Genomic DNA, 25472 nt, shown 5'->3' on the forward strand with positions numbered 1-25472 from the left:
GGGTGAGCGCCAGACACCTCAAACCATGAGTAAGAACGACACCGTTCGAAACGCGTAGGTCGTGGGAAGCAGTGGGTCCCCGTGCCACTGTCGCTGTCTGTACCTGTATTTTGGTGAAAAATTCAATAAAGAACGGGATTTTGTACAAAGCGTCCTTTGGTGCTGGAGCATTTTTCTACTTCATCTACTTACTGCTGGACTGGCTTGAGTCCGCCCCGTGCACCGTCAACAGGATCGGAAGGTGAGCTGGCTGTAACTTCTTTTTTTATAAAACATGGAGCGGTTGTGTGCACGAGGCCTTAAAGTGTTTGTCCAGTGTCTTTCATATATTATGTCCTGCGAACATTCATTTACCAATACCCTTTCATTACCTGTATTGCCGCTACCTCCAGATCTGGGTTCCAGTTACGTGACCCTGTCCATAGCCCTCTCTGATACTTCCTGTGATGACACATCCATTGCCCTTCTCCTGGTCTGCATTCTCCATATGCTACAACAAGCTTGTCTGCCCAGGAGAACACAGGAAATCTGATGAGTCTGCCTTTTCCTTGAACCATGTAAAATTTAAATGGCAGCCAGGATCATGAAGAAACCGGAAGATGCAGAAGCAAGACAACGGGCAGGAAGCATCAGAGAATGCTATGGACGGGTAACGTGACCGAAATCCAAATCGGGAGATGGTGACAATACATGAAACAAAAGTATATTAGTAAATGAGAGATCACAGGAGAATATATATATATATATATATATATATATATATATATATATATATATATATATATATATATAAAAAACAAAAAAGTTCAGTGGCAGCACCGTCAGAGGAAAAGCTATGGGTGCAGCTGGCCCAATGTGGATAAAGCCAATCCAAATAGATAAAATTGCAAAAAAGGGCAGCACTCCAGAAAGTAAAAGAAGAAAAAACTTTAATTACCCATATGTGGGACAGGCGACGTTTCGGCTCAATGTGTGAGCCTTTCTCAAGCGGTGTGTACAGACAAAACACAGAGTATATATGCCAGTAAGTAAATACAATCATTGTGCAATACAGGTGTGCTCAATACATAATAATTGAGATAATCAAATCTAAAATACAGTGCATATAGAATTACAATAGATCACATGATTAAAAAAACAGTGCATGATCATATAGTGAGTGAATAATTAAAAAATACATATAGCATACAGTGAATTATGCAAAAACATAAGAGAACTTCATAATTACCAATCATACAGTAAGTGATGTCAGCTGTGTACGCTGATAAAGTGCTTAAGTGCTTACTACGTAGGTCCGGCAGACGGAGGGTGAAGGAGGATGCAAAACATACATGGCTGTCATGATACATGCGGTGCGGCGTGCCTGTGGTGTGACTGCGCATGTCACAGTGACGTACATGCCGTACTTCCGGGTGGCGATGTGCCTGTAAAACCGCAGCTGCGCATTGGCCTTCTGATGTCTCTTACGCCATCTTGGATCAGGGCATCCTGCCTGCATTGCCAGGGACCTCTGTTAGTCACAGCCGATGAATAACAAATTAAGGTGGGGGCACATAACAGTGCTCCTAAAACCTATATTAGTGGCTGAGTGAGTGCAGAAACGGGACACCACAGCAACAAAGCTGCAGCCCACTTCCGCGGTCCCAGATCAGTTGCGCACCCACACGTAAGTGTGGGGTCACACTGTGTCCGTGATCAATACCCACTCATAGCCACCCCATAGGGGAGGGATCTCCTCCTGTACACCTATTATGTACACAACAGACTGTCATCACAGAGGCACCCAAATGCCTCTACAAGCATAAGGATGTACTGACAAAAGGAGACTATCCATGTGAAGGCTTGCCGTCCACACCTACAGCCTCATATCTCCTCACTCCATGCTCCGTGGCCCACCTACCTGCAGACTAAAAAAAAGGAAAGAAAGAAAAAGAAAAAATAAATATAACGATTATACAAAATGAATCAAAGATATTAGAAAGAAACAAGTTTTGTTGTCTTATACACGAATCTCACAATATACACAATTGCGATCAACACCACAATATACGGCATGGAGGCAAGCCACAAGCCCTAACCCACCCCAATCCTATAGTCCACGTTTAGACCATAGGGTTTGAGGGAATTAAGGGTGTGGATCCACCTCAACTCCCGTCTGTTGAGGAGATTAGCCCTGTTGCCACCTCTTCTGGGCATGGGAATAAAATCAATAATACAGCACCTAAGGTCTCTTTCAGTGTGTTTTAGGTCCGTAAAGTGTTTAGACACTGGCAAGTCAAGCCGTTTTTTTCTTATGCTTAGACGATGATTATTAAGCCGTGTCTTAAAATCAGTAGTCGTCTCGCCTACGTAGATTAAATTACATGGACATATGAGTGCATAAATAATGTAGCTGGAGTCACAAGTTAAGTAATATCGTATCGGGTATGTTACCCCAGTTTGTGGGTGTACAAAATTTCTACCTTTTACGATATATTTGCAATTTACACATGATAAGCATGGGAAGCATCCTGTGCTATTTGATGTCAGTGTTGTCTGTCTCGATTTTTTTATAGTCCCCACGTCAGCCTTAACTAACTGATCTTTGATACTTTTAGATCTGCGGTAGGACATTAAGGGTGGTGTGTGAAATTCCTTTACAGTACAGTTGCCTAAGATCCACAAGTCTCTCATCGATCCCCCCGGTCGACCTATTGTATCAGGGTCTGATTCAATTTTTAGCCATGTTGCCATTTTTCTGGACAGGATATTACGCAGTTTTGCATGTGGTGGTAGTTCTTTTATACAAGATACCACCGATTTCCTATTGAAGTTGCAGAAGATCGATTTAGCGGGTGTACAGGGGGTGACGTTAGCATCTTTTGATGTCACCTCTCTCTACACCTCAATTGATCACTGCAAGGGATTATCAGCAGTTTCCTACATGCTAGATAGATCTTCTATGACCAGTCAAGCTCAACATTTCATTTTGTCCCTCCTTGAAATTGTCCTGAGATCCAATTATTTTCTTTTCCAAGACTCTTACTATATGCAGGAGCAGGGCGTGGCAATGGGGTCCAACGTGGCCCCAACTTATGCGAATATCTTTATGCGTCGATTTGAGGAAGATGTCGTCTATGGAAGCCACCACTTCAAGCATGCTATGGCGTGGTGGCGGTACATAGACGACATCTTCCTCATCTGGACTGGCACCATTGACCAGCTCTGCGAATTTCACGAATTCCTCAATGGGTTTGATAAAGCACTTCAGTTCACCTTAGTGCATTCCCATATTGAAATGCAGTTTCTGGACACACTTGTGTTCCTGACGGACGGCAAGTTGCACACGGCACTTTTTACAAAACCGACCGACAGGAACACACTGTTGACGTACAGTAGTAATCATCCCAAAAACATGATTAGATCTTTGCCCTATTCCCAGTACTTAAGAGCCAGACGTATAGTCTCAGATCAAGACCAGTTAGATAACACACTTGATGTATTAACCAACAAGTTCAAGCAACGAGGATATCCCTCCAAATTGCTGCATGATAAAAAAGAACTGGTCATGAAATTAGACAGGAACGATACTCTTTCCAATAAGGTACGCCAAACAAAATCGACCAGAATACCTTTTGTCTCCATGTACTCGGAACAGAGTATAGCAATAGGGAACATCATCCGACGCCATTGGGGTATATTGGGTGGTTGCCATAGTACTGTAAAGGAATTTCACACACCACCCTTAATGTCCTACCGCAGATCTAAAAGTATCAAAGATCAGTTAGTTAAGGCTGACGTGGGGACTATAAAAAAATCGAGACAGACAACACTGACATCAAATAGCACAGGATGCTTCCCATGCTTATCATGTGTAAATTGCAAATATATCGTAAAAGGTAGAAATTTTGTACACCCACAAACTGGGGTAACATACCCGATACGATATTACTTAACTTGTGACTCCAGCTACATTATTTATGCACTCATATGTCCATGTAATTTAATCTACGTAGGCGAGACGACTACTGATTTTAAGACACGGCTTAATAATCATCGTCTAAGCATAAGAAAAAAACGGCTTGACTTGCCAGTGTCTAAACACTTTACGGACCTAAAACACACTGAAAGAGACCTTAGGTGCTGTATTATTGATTTTATTCCCATGCCCAGAAGAGGTGGCAACAGGGCTAATCTCCTCAACAGACGGGAGTTGAGGTGGATCCACACCCTTAATTCCCTCAAACCCTATGGTCTAAACGTGGACTATAGGATTGGGGTGGGTTAGGGCTTGTGGCTTGCCTCCATGCCGTATATTGTGGTGTTGATCGCAATTGTGTATATTGTGAGATTCGTGTATAAGACAACAAAACTTGTTTCTTTCTAATATCTTTGATTCATTTTGTATAATCGTTATATTTATTTTTTCTTTTTCTTTCTTTCCTTTTTTTTAGTCTGCAGGTAGGTGGGCCACGGAGCATGGAGTGAGGAGATATGAGGCTGTAGGTGTGGACGGCAAGCCTTCACATGGATAGTCTCCTTTTGTCAGTACATCCTTATGCTTGTAGAGGCATTTGGGTGCCTCTGTGATGACAGTCTGTTGTGTACATAATAGGTGTACAGGAGGAGATCCCTCCCCTATGGGGTGGCTATGAGTGGGTATTGATCACGGACACAGTGTGACCCCACACTTACGTGTGGGTGCGCAACTGATCTGGGACCGCGGAAGTGGGCTGCAGCTTTGTTGCTGTGGTGTCCCGTTTCTGCACTCACTCAGCCACTAATATAGGTTTTAGGAGCACTGTTATGTGCCCCCACCTTAATTTGTTATTCATCGGCTGTGACTAACAGAGGTCCCTGGCAATGCAGGCAGGATGCCCTGATCCAAGATGGCGTAAGAGACATCAGAAGGCCAATGCGCAGCTGCGGTTTTACAGGCACATCGCCACCCGGAAGTACGGCATGTACGTCACTGTGACATGCGCAGTCACACCACAGGCACGCCGCACCGCATGTATCATGACAGCCATGTATGTTTTGCATCCTCCTTCACCCTCCGTCTGCCGGACCTACGTAGTAAGCACTTAAGCACTTTATCAGCGTACACAGCTGACATCACTTACTGTATGATTGGTAATTATGAAGTTCTCTTATGTTTTTGCATAATTCACTGTATGCTATATGTATTTTTTAATTATTCACTCACTATATGATCATGCACTGTTTTTTTAATCATGTGATCTATTGTAATTCTATATGCACTGTATTTTAGATTTGATTATCTCAATTATTATGTATTGAGCACACCTGTATTGCACAATGATTGTATTTACTTACTGGCATATATACTCTGTGTTTTGTCTGTACACACCGCTTGAGAAAGGCTCACACATTGAGCCGAAACGTCGCCTGTCCCACATATGGGTAATTAAAGTTTTTTCTTCTTTTACTTTCTGGAGTGCTGCCCTTTTTTGCAATTTTAGATATATATATAGATATATATATAGATAGAGAAGAAAAAGTCCAGTGGGAGCACCAGCCAGCATGTGGGTGCAAGGTCCAACGTAGGGTAACGGCAATCCCCAATGGTATAGAGAACAAAGAAGTAGGACTGCACTCCAAGATAGTGATAAAATCAGCAAGTGGTTTATTCACCCATAATATGGCAAGTCTTGCGACGTTTCGGCTCACAAGAGCCTTCCTCAAGCATGCTTGAGGAAGGCTCTTGTGAGCCGAAACGTCGCAAGACTTGCCATATTATGGGTGAATAAACCACTTGCTGATTTTATCACTATCTTGGAGTGCAGTCCTACTTCTTTTTATATATATATATATATATATATATACATATACACACACACACACATACATACACACACACAGTGGGAGAAATAATTATTTGACCCCTCACTGATTTTGTAAGTTTGTCCAATGACAAAGAAATGAAAAGTCTCAGAACAGTATCATTTCAATGGTAGGTTTATTGTAACAGTGGCAGATAGCACATCAAAAGGAAAATCGAAAAAATAACTTTAAATAAAAGATAGCAACTGATTTGCATTTCATTGAGTGAAATAAGTATTTGAACCCTCTAACAAAAAAAGACTTAATACTTGGTGGAAAAACCCTTGTTTGCAAGCACAGAGGTCAAACGTTTCTTGTAATTGATGACCAAGTTTGCGCACATTTTAGGAGGAATGTTGGTCCACTCCTCTTTGCAGATCATCTCTAAATCCCTAAGGTTTCGAGGCTGTCTCTGTGCAACTCTGAGCTTGAGCTCCCTCCATAGGTTTTCGATTGGATTAAGGTCCGGAGACTGACTAGGCCACTCCATGACCTTAATGTGCTTCTTCTTGAGCCACTCCTTTGTTGTATGTTTTGGGTCATTGTCGTGCTGGAACACCCATCCACGACCCATTTTCAGTTTCCTGGCAGAGGGAAGGAGGTTGTCGCTCAGGATTTCACGATACATGGCTCCGTCCATTTTCCCGTTTATGCGAATAAGTTGTCCTGTGCCCTTAGCAGAAAAACACCCCCAAAGCAAAATGTTTCCACCCCCATGCTTGACGGTGGGGACGGTGTTTTGGGGGTCATAGGCAGCATTTTTCTTCCTCCAAACACAGCGAGTTGAGTTAATGCCAAAGAGCTCTATTTTGGTCTCATCAGACCACAGCACCTTCTCCCAGTCACTCTCTGAATCATTCAGGTGTTCATTGGCAAACTTCAGACGGGCCTGCACATGTGCCTTCCTGAGCAGGGGGACCTTGCGAGCCCTGCAGGATTTTAATCCATTGCGGTGTAATGTGTTTCCAATGGTTTTCTTGGTGACTGTGGTCCCTGCTAATTTGAGGTCATTAACTAACTCCTCCCGTGTAGTTCTAGGATGCTTTTTCACCTTTCTCAGAACCATTGACACCCCACGAGGTGAGATCTTGCGTGGAGCCCCAGAGCGAGGTCGATTGATGGTCATTTTGTGCTCCTTCCATTTTCGAACAATCGCACCAACAGTTGTCACCTTCTCTCCCAGCTTCTTGCTAATGGTTTTGTAGCCCATTCCAGCCTTGTGCAGGTCTACAATTTTGTCTCTGACATCCTTGGACAGCTCTTTGGTCTTTCCCATGTTGGAGAGTTTGGAGTCTGCTTGATTGATTGATTCTGTGGACAGGTGTCTTTTATACAGGTGACTAGTTAAGACAGGTGTCCTTAATGAGGGTGACTAATTGAGTAGAAGTGTCTAACCACTCTGTGGGAGCCAGAACTCTTAATGGTTGGTAGGGGTTCAAATAAATACTTATTTCACTCAATGAAATGCAAATCAGTTGCTATCTTTTATTTAAAGTTATTTTTTCGATTTTCCTTTTGATGTGCTATCTGCCACTGTTACAATAAACCTACCATTGAAATGATACTGTTCTGAGACTTTTCATTTCTTTGTCATTGGACAAACTTACAAAATCAGTGAGGGGTCAAATAATTATTTCCCCCACTGTATGTATGTATGTATGTATGTATGTATGTATGTATGTATGTATGTATGTATGTATATATATATATATATATATATATATATATATATACACATACATACATACATACATACAATGGTTGAAAGACCCTGGAAAACCCCTTTAACGTTACTCTTCACATACATCCATGTAATACATATTACGTATAGTGCACAGGGTAAAAGCAACAAGGCATCTGCCAGAAAAACAAGTGAAATGCTATGCAGCCTTTACAAAGAGTGACACTTTGCCACCAAACTGATATCTGGACATAACTCAGGCCAACACAAAATGTATGCGACTAAGCTATAGTGCCCAAGAGGCATTTCCAACTTGAGGGGGTTGTCCCACAAAAATATTCTAGTTTTCAAACCAGCACCTGGATCTGATTACTTTTGTAATTGCAGGTAATTAGAAATTTAGCATAGCTGCTGAGTTATTCAATAAAATGTGTCTGTATAGCGCATTTGTTTTTTTTCTTACTTCTTTGACCTGCTCACTTAGAAGGCCGCACATGCTCAGTTTCATCCTTCCACTGCCTCCTGAGCTGTGATAGGAGGAGCATGGACACGCCTCCTGAGCGGCAACAGAAAAGACACTCCCCTTGAGCTGCCAGCTTGATATAAATCTAGGAGAGCAATGAATGGGGAGATCTCTGGACCCATGTGAGGTACAGGGCTGGTTCTTTGTTAGAAAGCTACTGTCATGTATTATATGATGTCTGATTTTCATTTTTCACAATAATCATGGGATAACTCCTCTAAGACACTTATGGCATCACAGTTGTCTCATAGATGTGGGTCCCACCTTAAGACATGCATGCACCTCCAGACAGGGAATGCACCAACCCGCTGCTGGCCACCGCTTCCCAGCAGAGAATGAAGAGAAACAAGGTGGCCGTGCATGTACGCAGCTTCTGTCATTTACTTCTTGTAAGGAGGGGGGGGGGGGGGGTCACAAGTGCCTCACACACGTGCAACCGAACCTCCATTCATTCATCCAGCAGCAGTGACCACACCAGGAAAGACTGGGGTCGGGTTACCCATTAGATTTTTCTTTTTACCTGCATCCGTGGGTAGCTTGCCTCTGCTGGGCTTCCAAAGCCATTCATTCCAATAAAGCTGGTACTGAAGTAAGAATCTGTAAGACTGGAGTCCGGTAAGGGCCCTCCATCTATTCCAGGAACTGGAGGGGAGACATAAAAGCAGCACATATTCAATAAAAGTTGCATAGGGGAAAATATATATATGTTCCGCGATCACTCAAAAAATGCAACCATTGATTTCAACGAAACTTGATATACACATCCCTTGCTACCTGGAAAGAAAGCTTGTGAAGGGGGGGGGGGGGGTCACAGCTCTCCAGGACGTACCGTTCCTGAGATATTTAAAAAATTAATATATTTTTTGCAAATATGGCACATCACATGACCTACATTAGCCAATAGAAGCCTGCAGGTCTCTCTCTCTTCATATCCCAACTGCCATACACACAGTCACATGACCCTTATCAGCCAATAGAAGCTCGCAGGCCCTTAGTCTCCACATACACACAGTTTTACACCAGGTTTCCATAACAACCCAGCCATTTTTCTTCACTGCGGTAGGTCAGCTTTAAAGGGGCAGGGTGCTGTAGAGGTCACTGTTATGGGGGATGCTGTCGATATCTTTTAACGACACATACAAACATTAAATGAAATAGATGAAATATACCCGTGCGAAGCCGGGTCCTTCTGCTAGTAAATAAATCCCACACACCAGACTGTTTGACATCACACTGAATAATACTCCTCTTACACATACTTATAAAAAGCTGTAGAAGCAAGTGTCACATCACCAAATCCACACATTGGAATGAAAAGCCATTCTGTTTTGTCCTAGTACTAAGCAGACATATATAAAAAAAAAGGAACGGTGGTCTTCTAGCATCTGGATGTGGAGAACAGGGGGCTCCAGGTTCCTGTTTTAAAATGGACATTCGGCTGGGCTCGTTATTGTATAACACTGACATAATGCTGTCCGTGTTATCCAATACATTCCAGAACTCTGAGGGTTACATAGCATCATAAATCTGTATATTGCTATGTGACCCAGTCTTTGCCGGAAGGTCAGGAAAGGGTGCTGCCGCATAATGCGAGTCCAAGTCTGAAGCGTGGACCTCACCTGTCTGAAAGGTCCACATTTAAAACAGTGCAAGTAAGGCCTCATGCACACGGCCATTGTTTGGGTCCGCACCCGAGCCGCCGTTTTGGTGGCTCAGATGCGGACCCATTCACTTCAATGGGGCCGCAAAAGATGCGGACAGCACTCTGTGTGCTGTCCGCATGCGTGACCCCGCTAAAAAAAAATATAACATGTCCTATCATTGTCCGCGCTTTGCAGACAATAGGCAAATTGCGGAAGGCACACAGACGGCTTCCGTTTATTTGCGGATCTGCGGACCGCAAAAAACAGAACGGTCGTGTGCATGAGACCCAATACTGATGCAGAAAGGTCTACTGAACACCCATGCCCTGTGGACCTTGTGCAGCAGGACAATGATGAGGAGCGTAGTGCTAAGCAATGATACTACTACTGTAGCAAAATAGAGTTGGAATACAGTTTTTGGTTAATGGAACAATCTCCAGATCTCAACCCAGAAAGTCGATAAAAAGAAAGCAAATGCCATGTAACGCTCCTGTCACACCTCTTTTCCCCTGTACGTTTACCATCTGTGCTATGTTTTGTCGCAACTCTCACGCTTGCCTTTCAAAGGGTGAAATCCACACCAAAAAGAAATAAAATTGCACAAACCATTCACATGCTGCAGATTTTAACCCCCCATACACTTTGCTGGCACTGTATTATGCATCATGTAGAAAACCTGCAATGTGTGCGACACCTTTAAGAGTTCTGGAACAAGGGGGGGGGGGGGGGGGCAGCATCTGCTACTTATAGGGCTAACATGGTTCAGAGTGTTCTGTCCCTGAAATCAAGGGCACTTCCACTGTACGGCATGTAAGAAGAGTTAGGTCTCATGCACACAACCGTTGTTTGGGTCCGCATCCGGACGCATTCACTTCAACAGGGCCGCAAAAAAATATAACATGTCCTATTCTTGTGCACGCTTTGCGGACAAGAATAGGCATTTATATTGCCGGCGCCCGTTCTGCAAATTGCGGAAGGCAACACGGGCGGCTTCCGTTTTTTTGAGGATGCGCGGTTTGCGTAACGCAAAAAAACGGCCCAGTCGTGTGCACGAGGCCCTTAGGCAGTGTTCACACAGCAAAATACCTGTAGAAATTCACAGTGCATTTCCAGCAGGATCCACAGCAGAAAACAGGGTGAAGGTCTATGTAAAAGGTGCGGGCTATCAACTGACAAATGGGCAAAAGACGCTCATTCATCAGGTAATCGTGTTTTTTAGGGCGCCTTCACACACGGCAGAAAATTCCACGACTGAAAATCAGTTTCATTCACCATAATGGGGCTTGCAGGAATCCATGCGCTTGCTGCCTCATTCAATTGAATGGAACCGATTTTCGGCCACAAAACCTTCCGTGTGTGAAGGTGTCTTTAGCCGGCACCAAAAACCATCGCTCCTGTGCAGCAGACCGCACGGTGTGAAAAGGGACAATGACTTCTTATGGGGACAAGCGATTACTGTACTGGTCGCTCATCCCCATATGGAGGAGGCGATTGGTGGAAATCCTGCCCTCATCTCCGCTGATCTGTAGTCTGCTGGGTAGTGGTACTGACCTGATGGATGACCCTTCTCGTCATGGACTGCGAACCCGCACAGCGTAAACAGCAATGCATTTTCTCTTTGAAAACAATGGGAGGTGGATTCTGTAGATTTTGGCACTGAATATGCACTAAAATCCAAGCAAGATGTAAGACGTGAGCATACCCTTAGGCCTCTTTCACACAGGAGAGATTTCCGCTCGGGGCCACATGGTTATAAGGGGAAATAATAGCATTCTTAATACATAATGCTTAGTACAATAGGGCTGGAGGGGTTAAAAAAAAAAAAAAAAATATATATATATATATATTATTTAAAGGGAGTCTGTCGCCTCCATATGGCCATATACAGCGCTTACACTGCCCTATAGCACACTATACCTGAATGTAATGGTACCTTTGTCTTCTTCTTTAGACTTGCAGAAGCTGGAAAACCGTTTTATATGCAAATGAGCCCTCACAAGTGCCCAGGGGGCGGCGTTCACGGTGTTGGTGCCCAGGCTGCCCTGCATTTTTTCATTGTTTCCCCGCCCCAGCCTCTGCTTATGCCCGCCCTCCTATTCCCTTGCGTCATCCTAAGGTCCGGCCGAGATCCTGCGACAGTGCACTGCCTCGCCGGGCTGGGGCATGCGTACTGCGATGCCCATTGTGGACACGGCATCACTTGAACTACTGCGCATGCTGCAGCGAACGGCACAAAACCAGCGGCAATGTGGCGTTTGACGGCGCATGCGCAGTAGTTAAAGTGATGCAGTGCCAACAATGGGCATCGCAGTGTGCATGCTCCAGCCCGGCGAGGCAGTGCACGCCGCCCCTGGGCACTTGTGAGGGCTCATTTGCATATCAATCAAAGTTCGTTTTTTCAGCTTCTGCAAGTCTAAAGACAAAGGTACCATTACAATCCTGTACAGTGTGCTATAGGGCAATGTAAGCGCTGTATATGGCCATATGGAGGTGACAGACTCCCTTTAAATTATTATTATTATTTTTTTTTTTAACCCCTCCAGCCCTATTGTACTATGCATTCTGTATTAAGAATGCCATTATTTTCCCTTATAACCATGTTATAAGGGAAAATAATACAATCTACACAACACCTAGCCCAAACTTAAACTTCTGTGAAGAAGTTCAGGTTTGGGTACCAAACATGACGATTTTTCTCACGCATGTGCAAAACGCATTAAAATGTTTTGCACTCGCGCGGAAAAATTGTGCATTTTTCCACGACGCACCTGCATCTTATCCGGCCCAAAAACATGACGCCCGTGTGAAAGAGGCCTTGGGGTATATGCACTCTGTGCATATAGCCGCACAGATTTTCAGGCGGAAAAGTCACAGCTTTAGGCCTCATGCACACGGCCGTGAGCGGTCCGTGGTATCCCGGCCTGGCATCCTGCTAAGAGCAGGAGCGCACGGCGTCATTGGTTGCTATGACGCCGTGCGCTTCATGCCGCCGCTGCACTACAGTAATACACTGGTATGATCTACACGAGTGCATTACTGTAGTGCAGCGGAGGCATGAAGGCAACCAATGACGCCGTGCGCTCCTGCTCTCAGCAGGATGCCAGGCCGGATGTTCCACGGCCGTGTGCATGAGGCCTTACACAGTACCAGCTAAGGTTCAGAGGTACCAGTCGGAACCAAAGCAGAGTTTGGTTTCACGTTTTAAAGTGGTTATTAAATGAAGTCACGCGCGACTTTGCGAATAACCAACTTCGGCTCATCGGAGCCCATACATTTTATTACTGTACAGAGAAGGATCTCCGTAAAGTATTATTCCAAAGTTTTGAACAAAGCGACTTCGGATGTAATATCTGACGCTCGCGTCACTCATCACTAGCTCCCAATCACTGATGGAAATAACTGAAGTGTGAACTCAGCCCAAGTAGATGAGATTTCCAAAAAGGTGAGGAATTTGTCCACAGCGAAACTGAGCCGAGGGGCGGATTTCCAGTGCAGATTTCAGCCTCTGCAATCTGGGGCAAAACTGCATTAAAATCCAGAAGCAAGAGTCCATTCACTCGTCCGCAAAATGGTTCCGCAATTTTGCGGAACAGGTGGGGACCCATTCATTTTCAATGGGGCCGGAATGTGCTGTCCGCATCCACGGATCTGCACTTCCGTTCCGCAAAAAAATAAAAATAAATAAAGAACACGTCCTATTCTTGTCCGCAATTGCGGACAAGAAAGAGGCCTTTTCTATAAGAGTGCCCCGCAAAATGCGGAACACATTGCCGGTGTCAGTGTTTTGCAGATCCACAAAACACAAAAGGACCCTTACACATGAGGATTTTGGCACAAAAAAGAAAAATCCATGCGGGAAACACGAGTAAACGCCACAGGCTTTCTGCAAAAGCATCAAAACTAAAAAACAGTCAAATCATAATATGAAGGAAAGCAAACAGCATTGGGCGGAGGTTTATCCATACCTGTGCCCCATTTCTGGTGTAAATTTTTTTTTATAAAATACACTGCTCAAAAAAATAAAGGGAACACTTAAACAACACAATGTAACTCCAAGTCAATCACACTTCTGTGAAATCAAACTGTCCACTTAGGAAGCAACACTGAGTGACAATCAATTTCACATGCTGTTGTGCAAATGGGATAGACAATAGGTGGAAATTATAGGCAATTAGCAAGACACCCCCAATAAAGGAGTGGTTCTGCAGGTGGTGAGCCCAGACCACTTCTCAGTTCCTATGCTTCCTGGCTGATGTTTTGGTCACTTTTGAATGCTGGCAGTGCTTTCACTCTAGTGGTAGCATGAGACTGAGTCTACAACCCACACAAGTGGCTCAGGTAGTGCAGCTTATCCAGGATGGCACATCAATGCGAGCTGTGGCAAGAAGGTTTGCTGTGTCTGTCAGCGTAGTGTCCAGAGCATGGAGGCGCTACCAGGAGACAGGCCAGTACATCAGGAGACGTGGAGGAGGCCGTAGGAGGGCAACAACCCAGCAGCAGGACCGCTACCTCCGCCTTTGTGCAAGGAGGAACAGGAGGAGCACTGCCAGAGCCCTGCGAAATGACCTCCAGCAGGCCACAAATGTGCATGTGTCTGCTCAAACGTTCAGAAACAGACTCCATGAGGGTGATATGAGCGCCCGACGTCCACAGGTGGGGGTTGGGCTTACAGCCCAACACCGTGCAGGACGTTTAGCATTTGCCAGAGAACACCAAGATTGGCAAATTCGCCACTGGCGCCCTGTGCTCTTCACAGATGAAAGCAGGTTCACACTGAGCACATGTGACAGACGTGACAGAGTCTTGAGACGCCGTGGAGAACGTTCTGCTGCCTGCAACATCCTCCAGCATGACCGATTTGGCATTGGGTCAGTAATGGTGTGGGGTGGCATTTCTTTGGAGGGCCGCACAGCCCTCCATGTGCTCGCCAGAGGTAGCCTGACTGCCATTAGGTACCGAGATGAGATCCTCAGACCCCTTGTGAGACCATATGCTGGTGCGGTTGGCCCTGGGTTCCTCCTAATGCAAGACAATGCTAGACCTCATGTGGCTGGAGTGTGTCAGCAGTTCCTGCAAGACGAAGGCATTGATGCTATGGACTGGCCCGCCCGTTCCCCAGACCTGAATCCAATTGAGCACATCTGGGACATCATGTCTCGCTCTATCCACCAACGTCATGTTGCACCACAGACTGTCCAGGAGTTGGCAGATGCTTTAGTCCAGGTCTGGGAGGAGATCCCTCAGGAGACCGTCCGCCACCTCATCAGGAGCATGCACAGGCGTTGTAGGGAGGTCATACAGGCACGTGGAGGCCACACACACTACTGAGCCTCATTTTGACTTGTTTTAAGGACATTACATCAAAGTTGGATCAGCCTGTAGTGTGTTTTTCCACTTTAATTTTGAGTGTGACTCCAAATCCAGACCTCCATGGGTTGAAAAATTGGATTTCCATTTTTTTATTTTTGTGTGATTTTGTTGTCAGCACATTCAACTATGTAAAGAACAAAGTATTTCAGAAGAATATTTAATTAATTCAGATCTAGGATGTGTTATTTTTGTGTTCCCTTTATTTTTTTGAGCAGTGTATATAAAAGTCACAAACCTTGTGTTTGCAACTTTTTAGACGCCATTGTGACAAAATATTGCCTCAAGTGGCTTTTTTTTTTCTGCCACTTATCTGAAAGGGGACATGACAGGGCCGTTGCCAGCCTTCACAACAAGTTTATTTTCATTTTATCTTCGTTTTTTGGCACAAACGAAGACAGAACCCCACAGCATCTCTGAGCTGCTGGAGATTTCTGTTTAGGCGCAAGGACTGCCGGAGGATGAGCCCAATAGATGCTCCTCGTCATAAATTAGGTGCATCCTCTGGCAGTGCAGGGGATAACGCAGAAAGTGCCGATCTCGATAAATCTTCCAAGTCCCTGCCACTTCCCCCAATACAGAGGAAACCACAATGCTAGGAGTCTGTAGAGACGGCAGCGAGCTGTGCATCCATGTAGGCACGTGCCTGCTGGCACTAGCAGTTCTACCCGCTACTACTATGTGGTGCTGCCGAGAACAACACCTCGTGGACGTGACCCATGCCGTGGTTTCATCTGTCACATTTGTGCATCAAATTTAGAAATCAGGTTGCTGTTTTTTTATCATTGGTGAAAACAGTCAAGAGTGTGTGCATAATAGATGTGACAGCGCAGGACTTCCCTACTTCTGTGCACACGTTATCTGAAGCCTGCCCCAGCACTGGGCTTTCTGATACATTTCTCTACAGGCGGTGTTCACACATGCAGGTCTTCACAGTCTGTGCAGCAGGAAAATAGGCACCATCAGCCAGATTTGGTCTGCTACGACTAAGGCTACTTTCACATTAGCAGGGACCAGCGGGGGAACAGCCTGCCACGGCCCCAGTCACTATAATGGGGAAGGGATAAAGGTCCGGCCGCAGCACGGCACACATGCCGAGGAGGCCGGACAAAAACTGCAGCATGCTGCCCATTATAGGAAATGGGGCCGGAGCGGACTTCCGGCGGCACACATGGGCTAGCGTTAGTATGGATCTGGCAGGCTGTTCCCCCGCTGGACCCTGCTAACGCTAATGTGAAAGCAGCCTTAACCCTGCAGTCTGAGGAATGCCAGCAGACTTACTAACGCACTAGTACAATCTTAATAACGGAGTCTTATTAAAAGGGGTATTCCAATCCTCAGGTTAGGCCATCAAAATCTGATCAGCAATACAATAGCCCTAGTGTCAGTCTTTAAAGGGGTTGTGTCACCTCGGACATTGGGGGTATATTACCATATGCCACCAATGTCAGAAAGGTGCGAGTCTCAGAGGTAGGACCCAAAACTATCTCTAGAACAGATCGCCCAGAGTAAATGACAGCGCACTGCGCACGCTCTGCCGCTAAGCTATTATCAGAAGTGCCACCAATGTCTGAGGCAAGACAACCCCTTTAAAGGGAGTCTGTCACCACATTTGGGCATATTAGACTGATCAAATAGTGTTATATGTGCCACCCAGAACTTAAACTCTAATATGCCCAAATGTGGTGACAGACTCCCTTTAAGGGTACTTTCACACTAGCATTATTATTTTCCGGGTTTGAAATCCGGTAAAGGGTCTCAGTACCGGAAAAAAGCATCAGTTTTGTCCTAATGCATTCTGAATGGAGAGTAATCCGTTCAGGATGTCTTCCGTTCTGTCCCTTGTACGGTATTTGACCGGACAAACTACCACAGCTTGCTGCTGTATTTTTTCCCCGGCCAAAATCCTGGGACATACCGCACTTGCCAGATCCAGCATTAATTTCCATAGAGATGTATTAATGCCAGATCTGGTACCAAGTATTCCGGAAATTGCCGGATCCGGTTTTCTGGTCTGCGCCGGGATATAGGAGGAGCTATTTTTTGCTTTTGATCTTTGAAAAAAAAAAAATAATAATAATATATATATATATATTTTCAAAATTAAAATACCGGATCCATTATTCCAAATGAGGCGGATCCGGTATAACTCCGGAAAAAAATATATATTTCCGTTTGCCGGAACTGCCTGCCGGATCCAAACAACGCTAGTGTGAAAGTACCCCAAGATAAAAGCGCTGCACAGTCCACGTGAAGGCTACTTTCACACTTGTCTTGTTTTCTGGTATTGAGGACCGGCAGAGGATATCAATACAGGGAAAAAACCCATTTCCGTTTAGTCCTCGTGCGTTCTGATCGGAAGGAGATCCGTTCAGGATGCATCATGTCTTCCTTTTCATCAGTATTCTGTTTTGTGACCGGACACAAATGCTGCAAGCTGCGGTTGTGTGTCTGGTCATGGTGACTGATCCATTTTTTTTTAGGCTCCAAAAAAAAAAAAAACGGATCCGTCACCCATTGACTTTCAACGTATTTAGTGACGGATCTGTATTTTCCCCCAGTTTTGATTTCACACAACTGCATCCTAACGGAATGGATGCGTCCTGAAGTGCAATATCAAAACGGATCCGTTGAATTCCGGTATTGTAACAGCGCAAGTGTGAAAGTAGCCCGAGAAGGTCCTCTTTAAACAGTCAATATGAACAAAGTTGGACTTGCGCTGCTCTTCATGAATATATCCAGATGAAGGGAAATAGTAGCGCAGTATTCACACGTTCTTACTGAGGTTCGCCCATTTTTTCCTGTAGGCAGCCAATTAGCGCACTCTGTTGTCCAGGGCAACCACACTTGCTAATTAATCCTCACCTAAAATCTGTAGGACAATGGAGAGGCGCACGCAGCAGTGGAGCACTGCCAGAATTTATTGTACTTACAAAATACAACTGATAAAATAAAAATCACATAAAATCTCTCCTCTGGATAGGTCCTCAGTATCTCTGATGGGCGGGAATGCGACACCCGGGACCTCGCGCCCACCCCCAGATGCGCCAAAGTTATCACACAGCGTTCGTAGCTTTCTTCTGATAGTTGGATGAAATCTCTCCCGTCCATCGCACTGAACCTGTACGCGCAGTGTGAACAACAGCCAATGTGGAGTATAGTTTGTATGACCGTCTCTGATCACCAGATGATTGATTGTTCAACCATCTTCTATCTAAAGGGTACGGCTGGCTTAAAGGGCCATTCTCACGACCGTGCCCATTTTGCGGACCAAAAACCGCGGATCCACATAACACAGGCACCGGCTGTGTCCACTCCACGTTGACTTCCATGGGTCCGTGATCTGCAACATCCGGCCAAAGATAGATTCTATCTTTTGTGCCACGGAGCCGGAAGCCCACGGAAACACGTGGAAGGGCTTCAGTGTGGTTTCATGACCTATCTTCAGCTGCATCGTGACGGGTCCGCACACGGCTGGTGCCAGCGTTCTGTGGATGCGCAATTTGCAGTTCACAGCGGCACCACGGTCGGGTGAACGAGGCTTTAATCTGGAGACTGTGGCAGGGCCATGTAGTATGCGCTCCCCGCGTAATGTAGGAGCTCAAGCACAGAGCGGCGCCCAGTTGGAACGAGCCAAAGGAGTTTATCTGTCCTCACTATACTCCGAATCTACAACTTATCATGGCATTGGGCGTCACATCTCTCTGGCTGGGTTCACACTTGAGCGTTTTACAGCGCGTTTTTCTGCGCTGTAAAACGCTCAACACATGAAAACCAATGCTTCCCTATGGCCCTGGTTCTCACTTGAGCGTTTTACAGCGCTGAAAAACGCGCTGTAAAACGCCCTACGCTCAAACAAGTACTTGAGCTTCTTTGGGGCGTTTTACAGCGCGTTTGTGGCCATAGGACATTGCAGTCAATCACACAAACGCGCGTCAAACGCGCGTTTACTATTGCAAAAAACGCGCATAAAAAACGCGCGTTAAACGCGCATATCAAAGACGCTCAGGTCTGAACCCAGCCTAAGGCTACTTTCACACTAGCGTTCGGGGCTCCGCTTGTGAGTTCCGTTTGAAGGCTCTCACAAGCGGCCCCGAACGGATCCGTCCAGCCCTAATGCATTCTGAGTGGACGCGGATCCGCTCAGAATGCATCAGTCTGGCACCGTTTGTCCTCCGCTCAGCGAGCGGACCCCTGAATGCAGCTTGCAGCGTTCGGGTGTCCGCCTGGCCGTGCGGAGGCAAACGGATCCGTCCAGACTTACAATGTAAGTCAATGGGGACGGATCCGTTTGAAGTTGACACAGTATGGCTCAATTTTCAAACGGATCCGTCCCCCATTGACTTTCAATGTAAAGTCAAAACGGATCCGTTTGCATTATCATGAACAAAAAAAAAAAAAATTTTTTTTTTTTTGTTCATGGTAATGCAAACGGATCCGTTCTGAACGGATACAAGCGTTTGCATTATAGGAGCGGATCCGTCTGTGCAGATACCAGACACCTCCTACAGCAGTCTCTCACACGTTCAGCATTTAACGAGGAGGGGGGAGAAAGTCGCTGTCTGACACTTCAGGCGGGGGGGCTCATCTCACAGGAGAACAAAAGAATCGGGCGTAAATATTAATTTCATCTGAACGGTCTGTCCTCCAATATCTGTAGGGGGGAGTCGGGAGCTGCGCATTCACACGAATGGATGTATTATGTGGTCTGCAAAACACAGATCCGCAAAGAATACGGATGACGTCCATGTTACACTTGGTGTTTTGGGGGACCCACTGTAACAATGCCCATTCCTGTCTGCATACCGGACAAGAAGAGGGCACGTTCTATCTATCCTGCGGGACGGACAGAACACCGCGTGCTGTCCGAATTTTTTGCGGCTCCCCATTGAAATGAACGGGTCCGCGTCCAATGCGCATTTACAGATCGGATGCAGACCAAAAATACACTAATGTGTACGGGGCTCTGAGAAGGTACCGTCCCCGCTCCGGACACGTGTGTGGTCGCAGATACTTGCATCCCCCATGTAATCAGAACGGTGATGTCTCTACGATGCGCCATTCCTGGATTATTCCTGCTAAAATTCACAAATGAATTGCTAGCAATTTGCAATGAAGGCGTTACCAGTTGGGGGAAGGGGGGCTGCACAGTCTGACACTGGCAGCACTCACTGGATAGTGTCAGTGTGCAGGGACACACCCCCAACTGGTAACACCCATCTGGACCTTCATTGCAAACTGCTAGGAATCCATTCATAACTTCTAGCAGGAATAATAAAGGAACGGCACCACGTAGGAATAGATTCTTCAGACTTGTTATTACATGGGGGATGCAAGTAGTTTGTCCGCAGGTCCTCTTGGCTTCACCCCACATCAGATGCCATCAGTTACACCCCCCTGGGAGGACTGGAAACCTCCAAGACCCCAATAGACACAGGAACATGGGGATGGGGACCAGTACGGTCTGGTCTGACAGTGGGCACAGCGGCCATCACCCAGCTTTCCCACACTCCTGAATGGTCCTCCATGGGGGAGGGGGGTATAATGGTGGCCATGCTGCTCAGCATCCCGCTTTGCCTCTGTCAGGAGGTGAACTACAAGTCCCAGCATGCTCCCTACGCGACGTCACATGTGAGGATGATGACGTAACCGGCCTAGGCCTCAGTACTCACTGGTCAGCCGCGGCCCGTCCAGTCCTCCCAGCTCCAGCTTCTTGCACGCCGCCGGGGTGACAGGCCCTGGCAGCGGCGGGTACCCCACCAGGCTGTTGCCATGGATGCCCAGCGGCTCTTCGTGTAGGAACTGGCACTCGTCCCCGTAGAAGCACGTCTTATCCTTCGCGTAGTAACGGCAGAACTTCAGCTTCACCCCGGGTCCCCCCATGGGAGGCAGTTGGGGCGGCCCGGGAGCCGCCACCACCGCGGAGGGGGTCGGGGGCAGTCCGCTGTTCATGGCCGCGGTACAGCTGTTCCACTCGAGGCGTTGGGCGCCACCATGGAGGGAAAGATCAAGGGGGGGAATTTCCCGTAGCGCAAAAACCGACCGGGGGTCCTTGGGCCGGTAGTGACCGGAGCACCAGGCGTCTGCACGGGATACCGAGGCCTCCCCGCCCCCTCTCCTCTTGTTTTTCTCTCTGCTGTTTTCCTATTTTCCTCTTCCTGAGCTGCCGACGTTCTAGGCATGCGCGGCGCGGGGCATGCTGGGAGCCGCGGCCTCATGAAGCCCAGAGGCGCCTGAGCGCGTCATTTTATGTGCGGGAGGCCCGTGAGCTCCACAGCCGCCGTCTCCTCAGCTCTGCCAGCACCTGGGCCCCCCTCTTAAAGGGGAACTCCGTCTCGGGACCACTTTACAACAAAAAAAAAAGTTTTGTGTAAATAAAGCTTGTTTCTAAATAAACCTGTATTCTTTTTTATTTTTTGTCATTTAATTTGTGTTTCCGAACTGCAAACTTTTCAAAATCTGCTGTCAGTGAATGGAAGCTGTTGCCCCCACACGTTTCTCCTGCAGGGCTCACTGCCATTACACTTCGCCTATCATATGTATGACGCTGGAAGGGTCATAAATATGTGGAAGTTAAAGGGTTATTCCATCTGGGACATTGACGGCATATCGCTAGGTGCGAGTCCCATCTCTGGGACATCATCCTATCTCCAGAACGGGGCCTCCTCCTAATGTATTGTGATTCTCCATATTGCTTCCTTTGCTGGCTGGATTCATTTTTCCATCATATTATACACTGCTTGTTTCCATGGTTACGACCACCCTGCAATCCATCAGCGGTGGTCGTGCTTCCAGACTATAGGAAAAAGCACTGGTCTATGTGCACTCCCACAGTCCCGCCCACCAGAGAGGTCGGCGCCTTTTCCTATAGTGGTGCAAGCACGGCCACCGCTGATGGATTGCAGGGTGGTCGTAACCATGGAAACAAGAAGTGTATAATTGTGATGGAAAAATGAATCCAGCCAGCAAAGGAGGTAATATGGACAATCACAATACATTAGGAAGTGCCTTATTGTATTAAAGGGGTTGTCTCATCACAGACAATGAGAGCATATCGCTAGGATATGTCCCCAGCGGGACCCGCACCTATATCAGAAACAGAGCCCCGTAAGGTGGTGGCTTGAGGACGCCGGTCCGGCCACCACCAAGCACGCTCCCCATAGAAGTGAATGGGATGCACCGCTCATGACTGGCCACCGCTCCCATTCATTTCTATGGGCCCGATGGAAATAGCCGAGCCAGTGCTCGACGGCCCCATAGAAAATGAATGGAGGGCAGCTACGCATGCGCAGTGCGCCCTCGAATACTTTCAGGGCTCTGTTCTCAATATAGGTGCGAGTCCCAGCGGTGGGACAGGCACCTATAAGACAATGGGGGCATATACTAGCTGAGATGAGACAACCGCTTTAACTTTACATGATAAATGCCATTTGCTGAAGTGAGACAACCACTTTAAAAGGGTTTTCTGAGATTTTAATATCGATGATGTATCCTCAGGATAGGTCATCGATATCAGATCAGTGGGAGTCCAACTCCCGGAACCCATACCAATCGCTTTGTGCGAGCGCAGCCGTCTCTTCATTGTTTACCCGCTCGCTGTCCACATCGCAGCGGTGAGCACGTGTAATGACATGCCATCCCATTCACTTCTATGGGACGGCTCTTTAGTATTCAAGTGTATAAGAGGGAGCCGTCCCATAGAAGTGAATGGGACGGCTGAGCTGTACCGACACCTGCTGCGATGTCAACGGCGGCCTTCTCTTCAACCAGCTGATAGGGGGGGGGGGTGCCGGGTGTTGGCCCCCCACCGATCTGATATTGACGACCTATCCTGAGGATAGGTCATCAATATTAAAATCCTAGAAAACCCTTTTAAAGGGCTTGTCTCACTTCAGCAGGACCGCGTCACAGCCAGGGAGACGGTGAGCTTTTTTTTCTCCTTGGCTGCGACGCGCTCCGCTGCGCCTGGACAGCTCACAGCCAGGGAGAAGGAGACTCCCCCTGAGAAAAGCTGCCGTCTCCCCCCTGTACTGCTGCTATTGATTAGCATACAGGGCGCCAAAACCGAACCAGGGGCACAGCACCGCAACAAAGGAGCGGAGTAAAAAAAAAAGAGTGCAATTACATCTCCTAACCTTGGGCTACTGCATGAGGTAAAAACTGATGAAAGGTCCTCCTTAAGCTAGACGGTATGGGTCAAAGTCATATCCATATGAATGCCAGGTCCCAAGTTTTTGCCACAGAACATTACCCAGAGCATCATTTCCGCCCCCCCTTGCCTTCTTTCCATGATGAATCTTGTGGCCATCTTATCGTTGGACGTTTGACACCCGGCACCCCAGACGATTAGTTGTTTGATGAGGCATGTCAGCGCTTCGGCCTCCTTGCAGCTTACCAAGTATATTGCCGTCACTTGAATGGGTCTGAGCTGTGCCTATGCCATGTGACCAATGAACGTGACAGTATAGGCCTAGGAAGAGGCCTGTACAACAGATGTTTGGTGAGGGTCTCGGGAGGTAGACACCCACCAATCAGATACTGATGACCTATCATGAGGATAGGTCATCAGTTTTGAACACTCAAGGGAAAATAGTCAAGACTCAAGCCAATTCAAATGGATATTTGGCTTGGCTATTTTCCCTTGTCCTGTTTCAAGGCTTGTTAAAAAGTTAGGACTTCCAAAATATGGCAGTAGGTAAATGGTTGTCTTTTTCTGGGCAATACCTCTGAGAAGGCGAGAAGACGCTTCAGAAGCAGCCAGCTCACCGCATCAGGGATCACTGGCACAGGAGATGGAGCAGATAGATAAGACTGAGATGTACAGGTGAAACTCGAAAAATGAGAATATCGTGCAAAAGTCCATTTATTTCAGTAATGCAAATTAAAAGGAATTGCATTAATGCAGCTTAAAATGTGAATTTTGTGAAAAGGTTCAATATTCTAGGCTCAAAGTGTCAGACTCTAGTCAGCTAATTAATCCATACCCCCTGAGCAAAGGGTTCCTCAAAATGGTGACTTTGGGGTTTCATAAGCTGTAAGCCATAATCATCCAAATTATAACAAAGGCTTGAAATATCTCGCTTTGCATGTAATGAGTCTATCTCATATATTAGTTTCATCTTTTAAAGAGGACCTTTCACCGATTTTGACCCTATGAACTAACTATACAGACATGTGGAGCGGCGCCCGGGGATCTCACTGCACTTACTATTATCCCCGGGCGCCGCTCCGTTCTGCCGCTATGCCCTCCGGTATCTCCGCTCACTAAGTTATAGTAGGCGGAGATACCAGTCCCTAAGTTATGGTAGGCGGAGTCTGCCCTAGCGCTGGCCAATCACAGCGCAGAGCTCACAGCCTGGGAGGTTATTTTCTCCCAGGCTGTGAGCTCTGCAATGCGATTGGCCAGCGTTAGGGCAGACTCCGCCTACCATAACTTAGGGAACGGAGATACCGGAGGACATAGCAGGAGAACGGAGCGGCGCCCGGGGATAATAGTAAGTGCAGAGAGATCCCCGGGCGCCGCTCCACATGTCTGTATACTTAGTTCATAGGGTCAAAATCGGTGAAAGGTCCTCTTTAAGTTGCATTACTGAAATAAATGAACTTTGCACGATATTCAAATTTTTCGAGTTTCACCGGTATGTCCACTTCAGCACACAGCGCATTTACTGAGGTGGACAGAAAATGGTTATTTGATTGAAACAGCAGGTGGCGCTATACTAACATTATATCTGGGAAGATAAGCATTATACTTTAAACAAGTGTAAATACCAACACTGTTTATATTTATGGGCTGGATTTATCTATAAAATAATATGCTTTGTGGGGCAATCCCTTTAAAAAGGACCAGTCACCAAACAATGCAGTGCGATCTTCGGACAGCATGTTATAGAGCAGGGGAAGCTGAGCAGATTGATGTATAGTTTGTTAGAGAGAAGACTCTATGAAACTTGTAATTTATACATTTATATCTCTGCTTTTTCTGAAGTTAGGACCACCCTTGTGTATAATTCTCAGTGACTGACAGCTATCTCCGTATACACACTTACACAGGGAATGCTAGCAGTCACTGATAACACTTCCCCATATACAGCTATCAGTGACTGGCAGCTATCTCTGTATACACACTTACACAGGGAATGCTAGCAGTCACTGATAACACCTCCCCTGTGTACAGCTATCAGTGACTGACAGCTATCTATGTATACACACTTACACAGGGAATGCTAGCAGTCACTGATAACACTTCCCCATATACAGCTATCAGTGACTGGCAGCTATCTCTGTATACACACTTACACAGGGAATGCTAGCAGTCACTGATAACACCTCCCCTGTGTACAGCTATCAGTGACTGACAGCTATCTCTGTATACACACTTACACAGGGAATGCTAGCAGTCACTGATAACACCTCCCCTGTGTACAGCTATCAG

General features: G+C 46.5%; 1 protein-coding gene and 1 long non-coding RNA gene across 2 annotated transcripts in view; both read right to left on the reverse strand.

Moving 5' to 3' along the window:
- PAN3 (poly(A) specific ribonuclease subunit PAN3) overlaps nucleotides 1–21199 on the reverse strand; it is a 60985-nt gene extending 39786 nt beyond the window's left edge. Inside the window, exons 1-2 of the mRNA XM_040426172.1 lie at nucleotides 20710–21199; nucleotides 8548–8669 (exon numbers count right to left, since the gene is read on the reverse strand). Of these exons, the coding sequence (XP_040282106.1) occupies nucleotides 8548–8669; nucleotides 20710–20989 (402 nt within the window). The 5' untranslated portion in view covers nucleotides 20990–21199. The remainder of the gene's footprint in view (nucleotides 1–8547; nucleotides 8670–20709) is intronic.
- LOC120996323 lies at nucleotides 10888–16157 on the reverse strand. Its single transcript, XR_005777756.1, has 3 exons — nucleotides 16147–16157; nucleotides 14920–14929; nucleotides 10888–11017 (listed from the first exon to the last, which is right to left on the reverse strand). It is a non-coding gene; the product is annotated as an uncharacterized LOC120996323 (long non-coding RNA).
- Nucleotides 21200–25472: the final 4273 nt, after the last annotated feature.

The sequence above is a fragment of the Bufo bufo genome, chromosome 3 (assembly GCF_905171765.1).
Source record: "Bufo bufo chromosome 3, aBufBuf1.1, whole genome shotgun sequence".
NCBI lineage: Eukaryota > Metazoa > Chordata > Amphibia > Anura > Bufonidae > Bufo > Bufo bufo.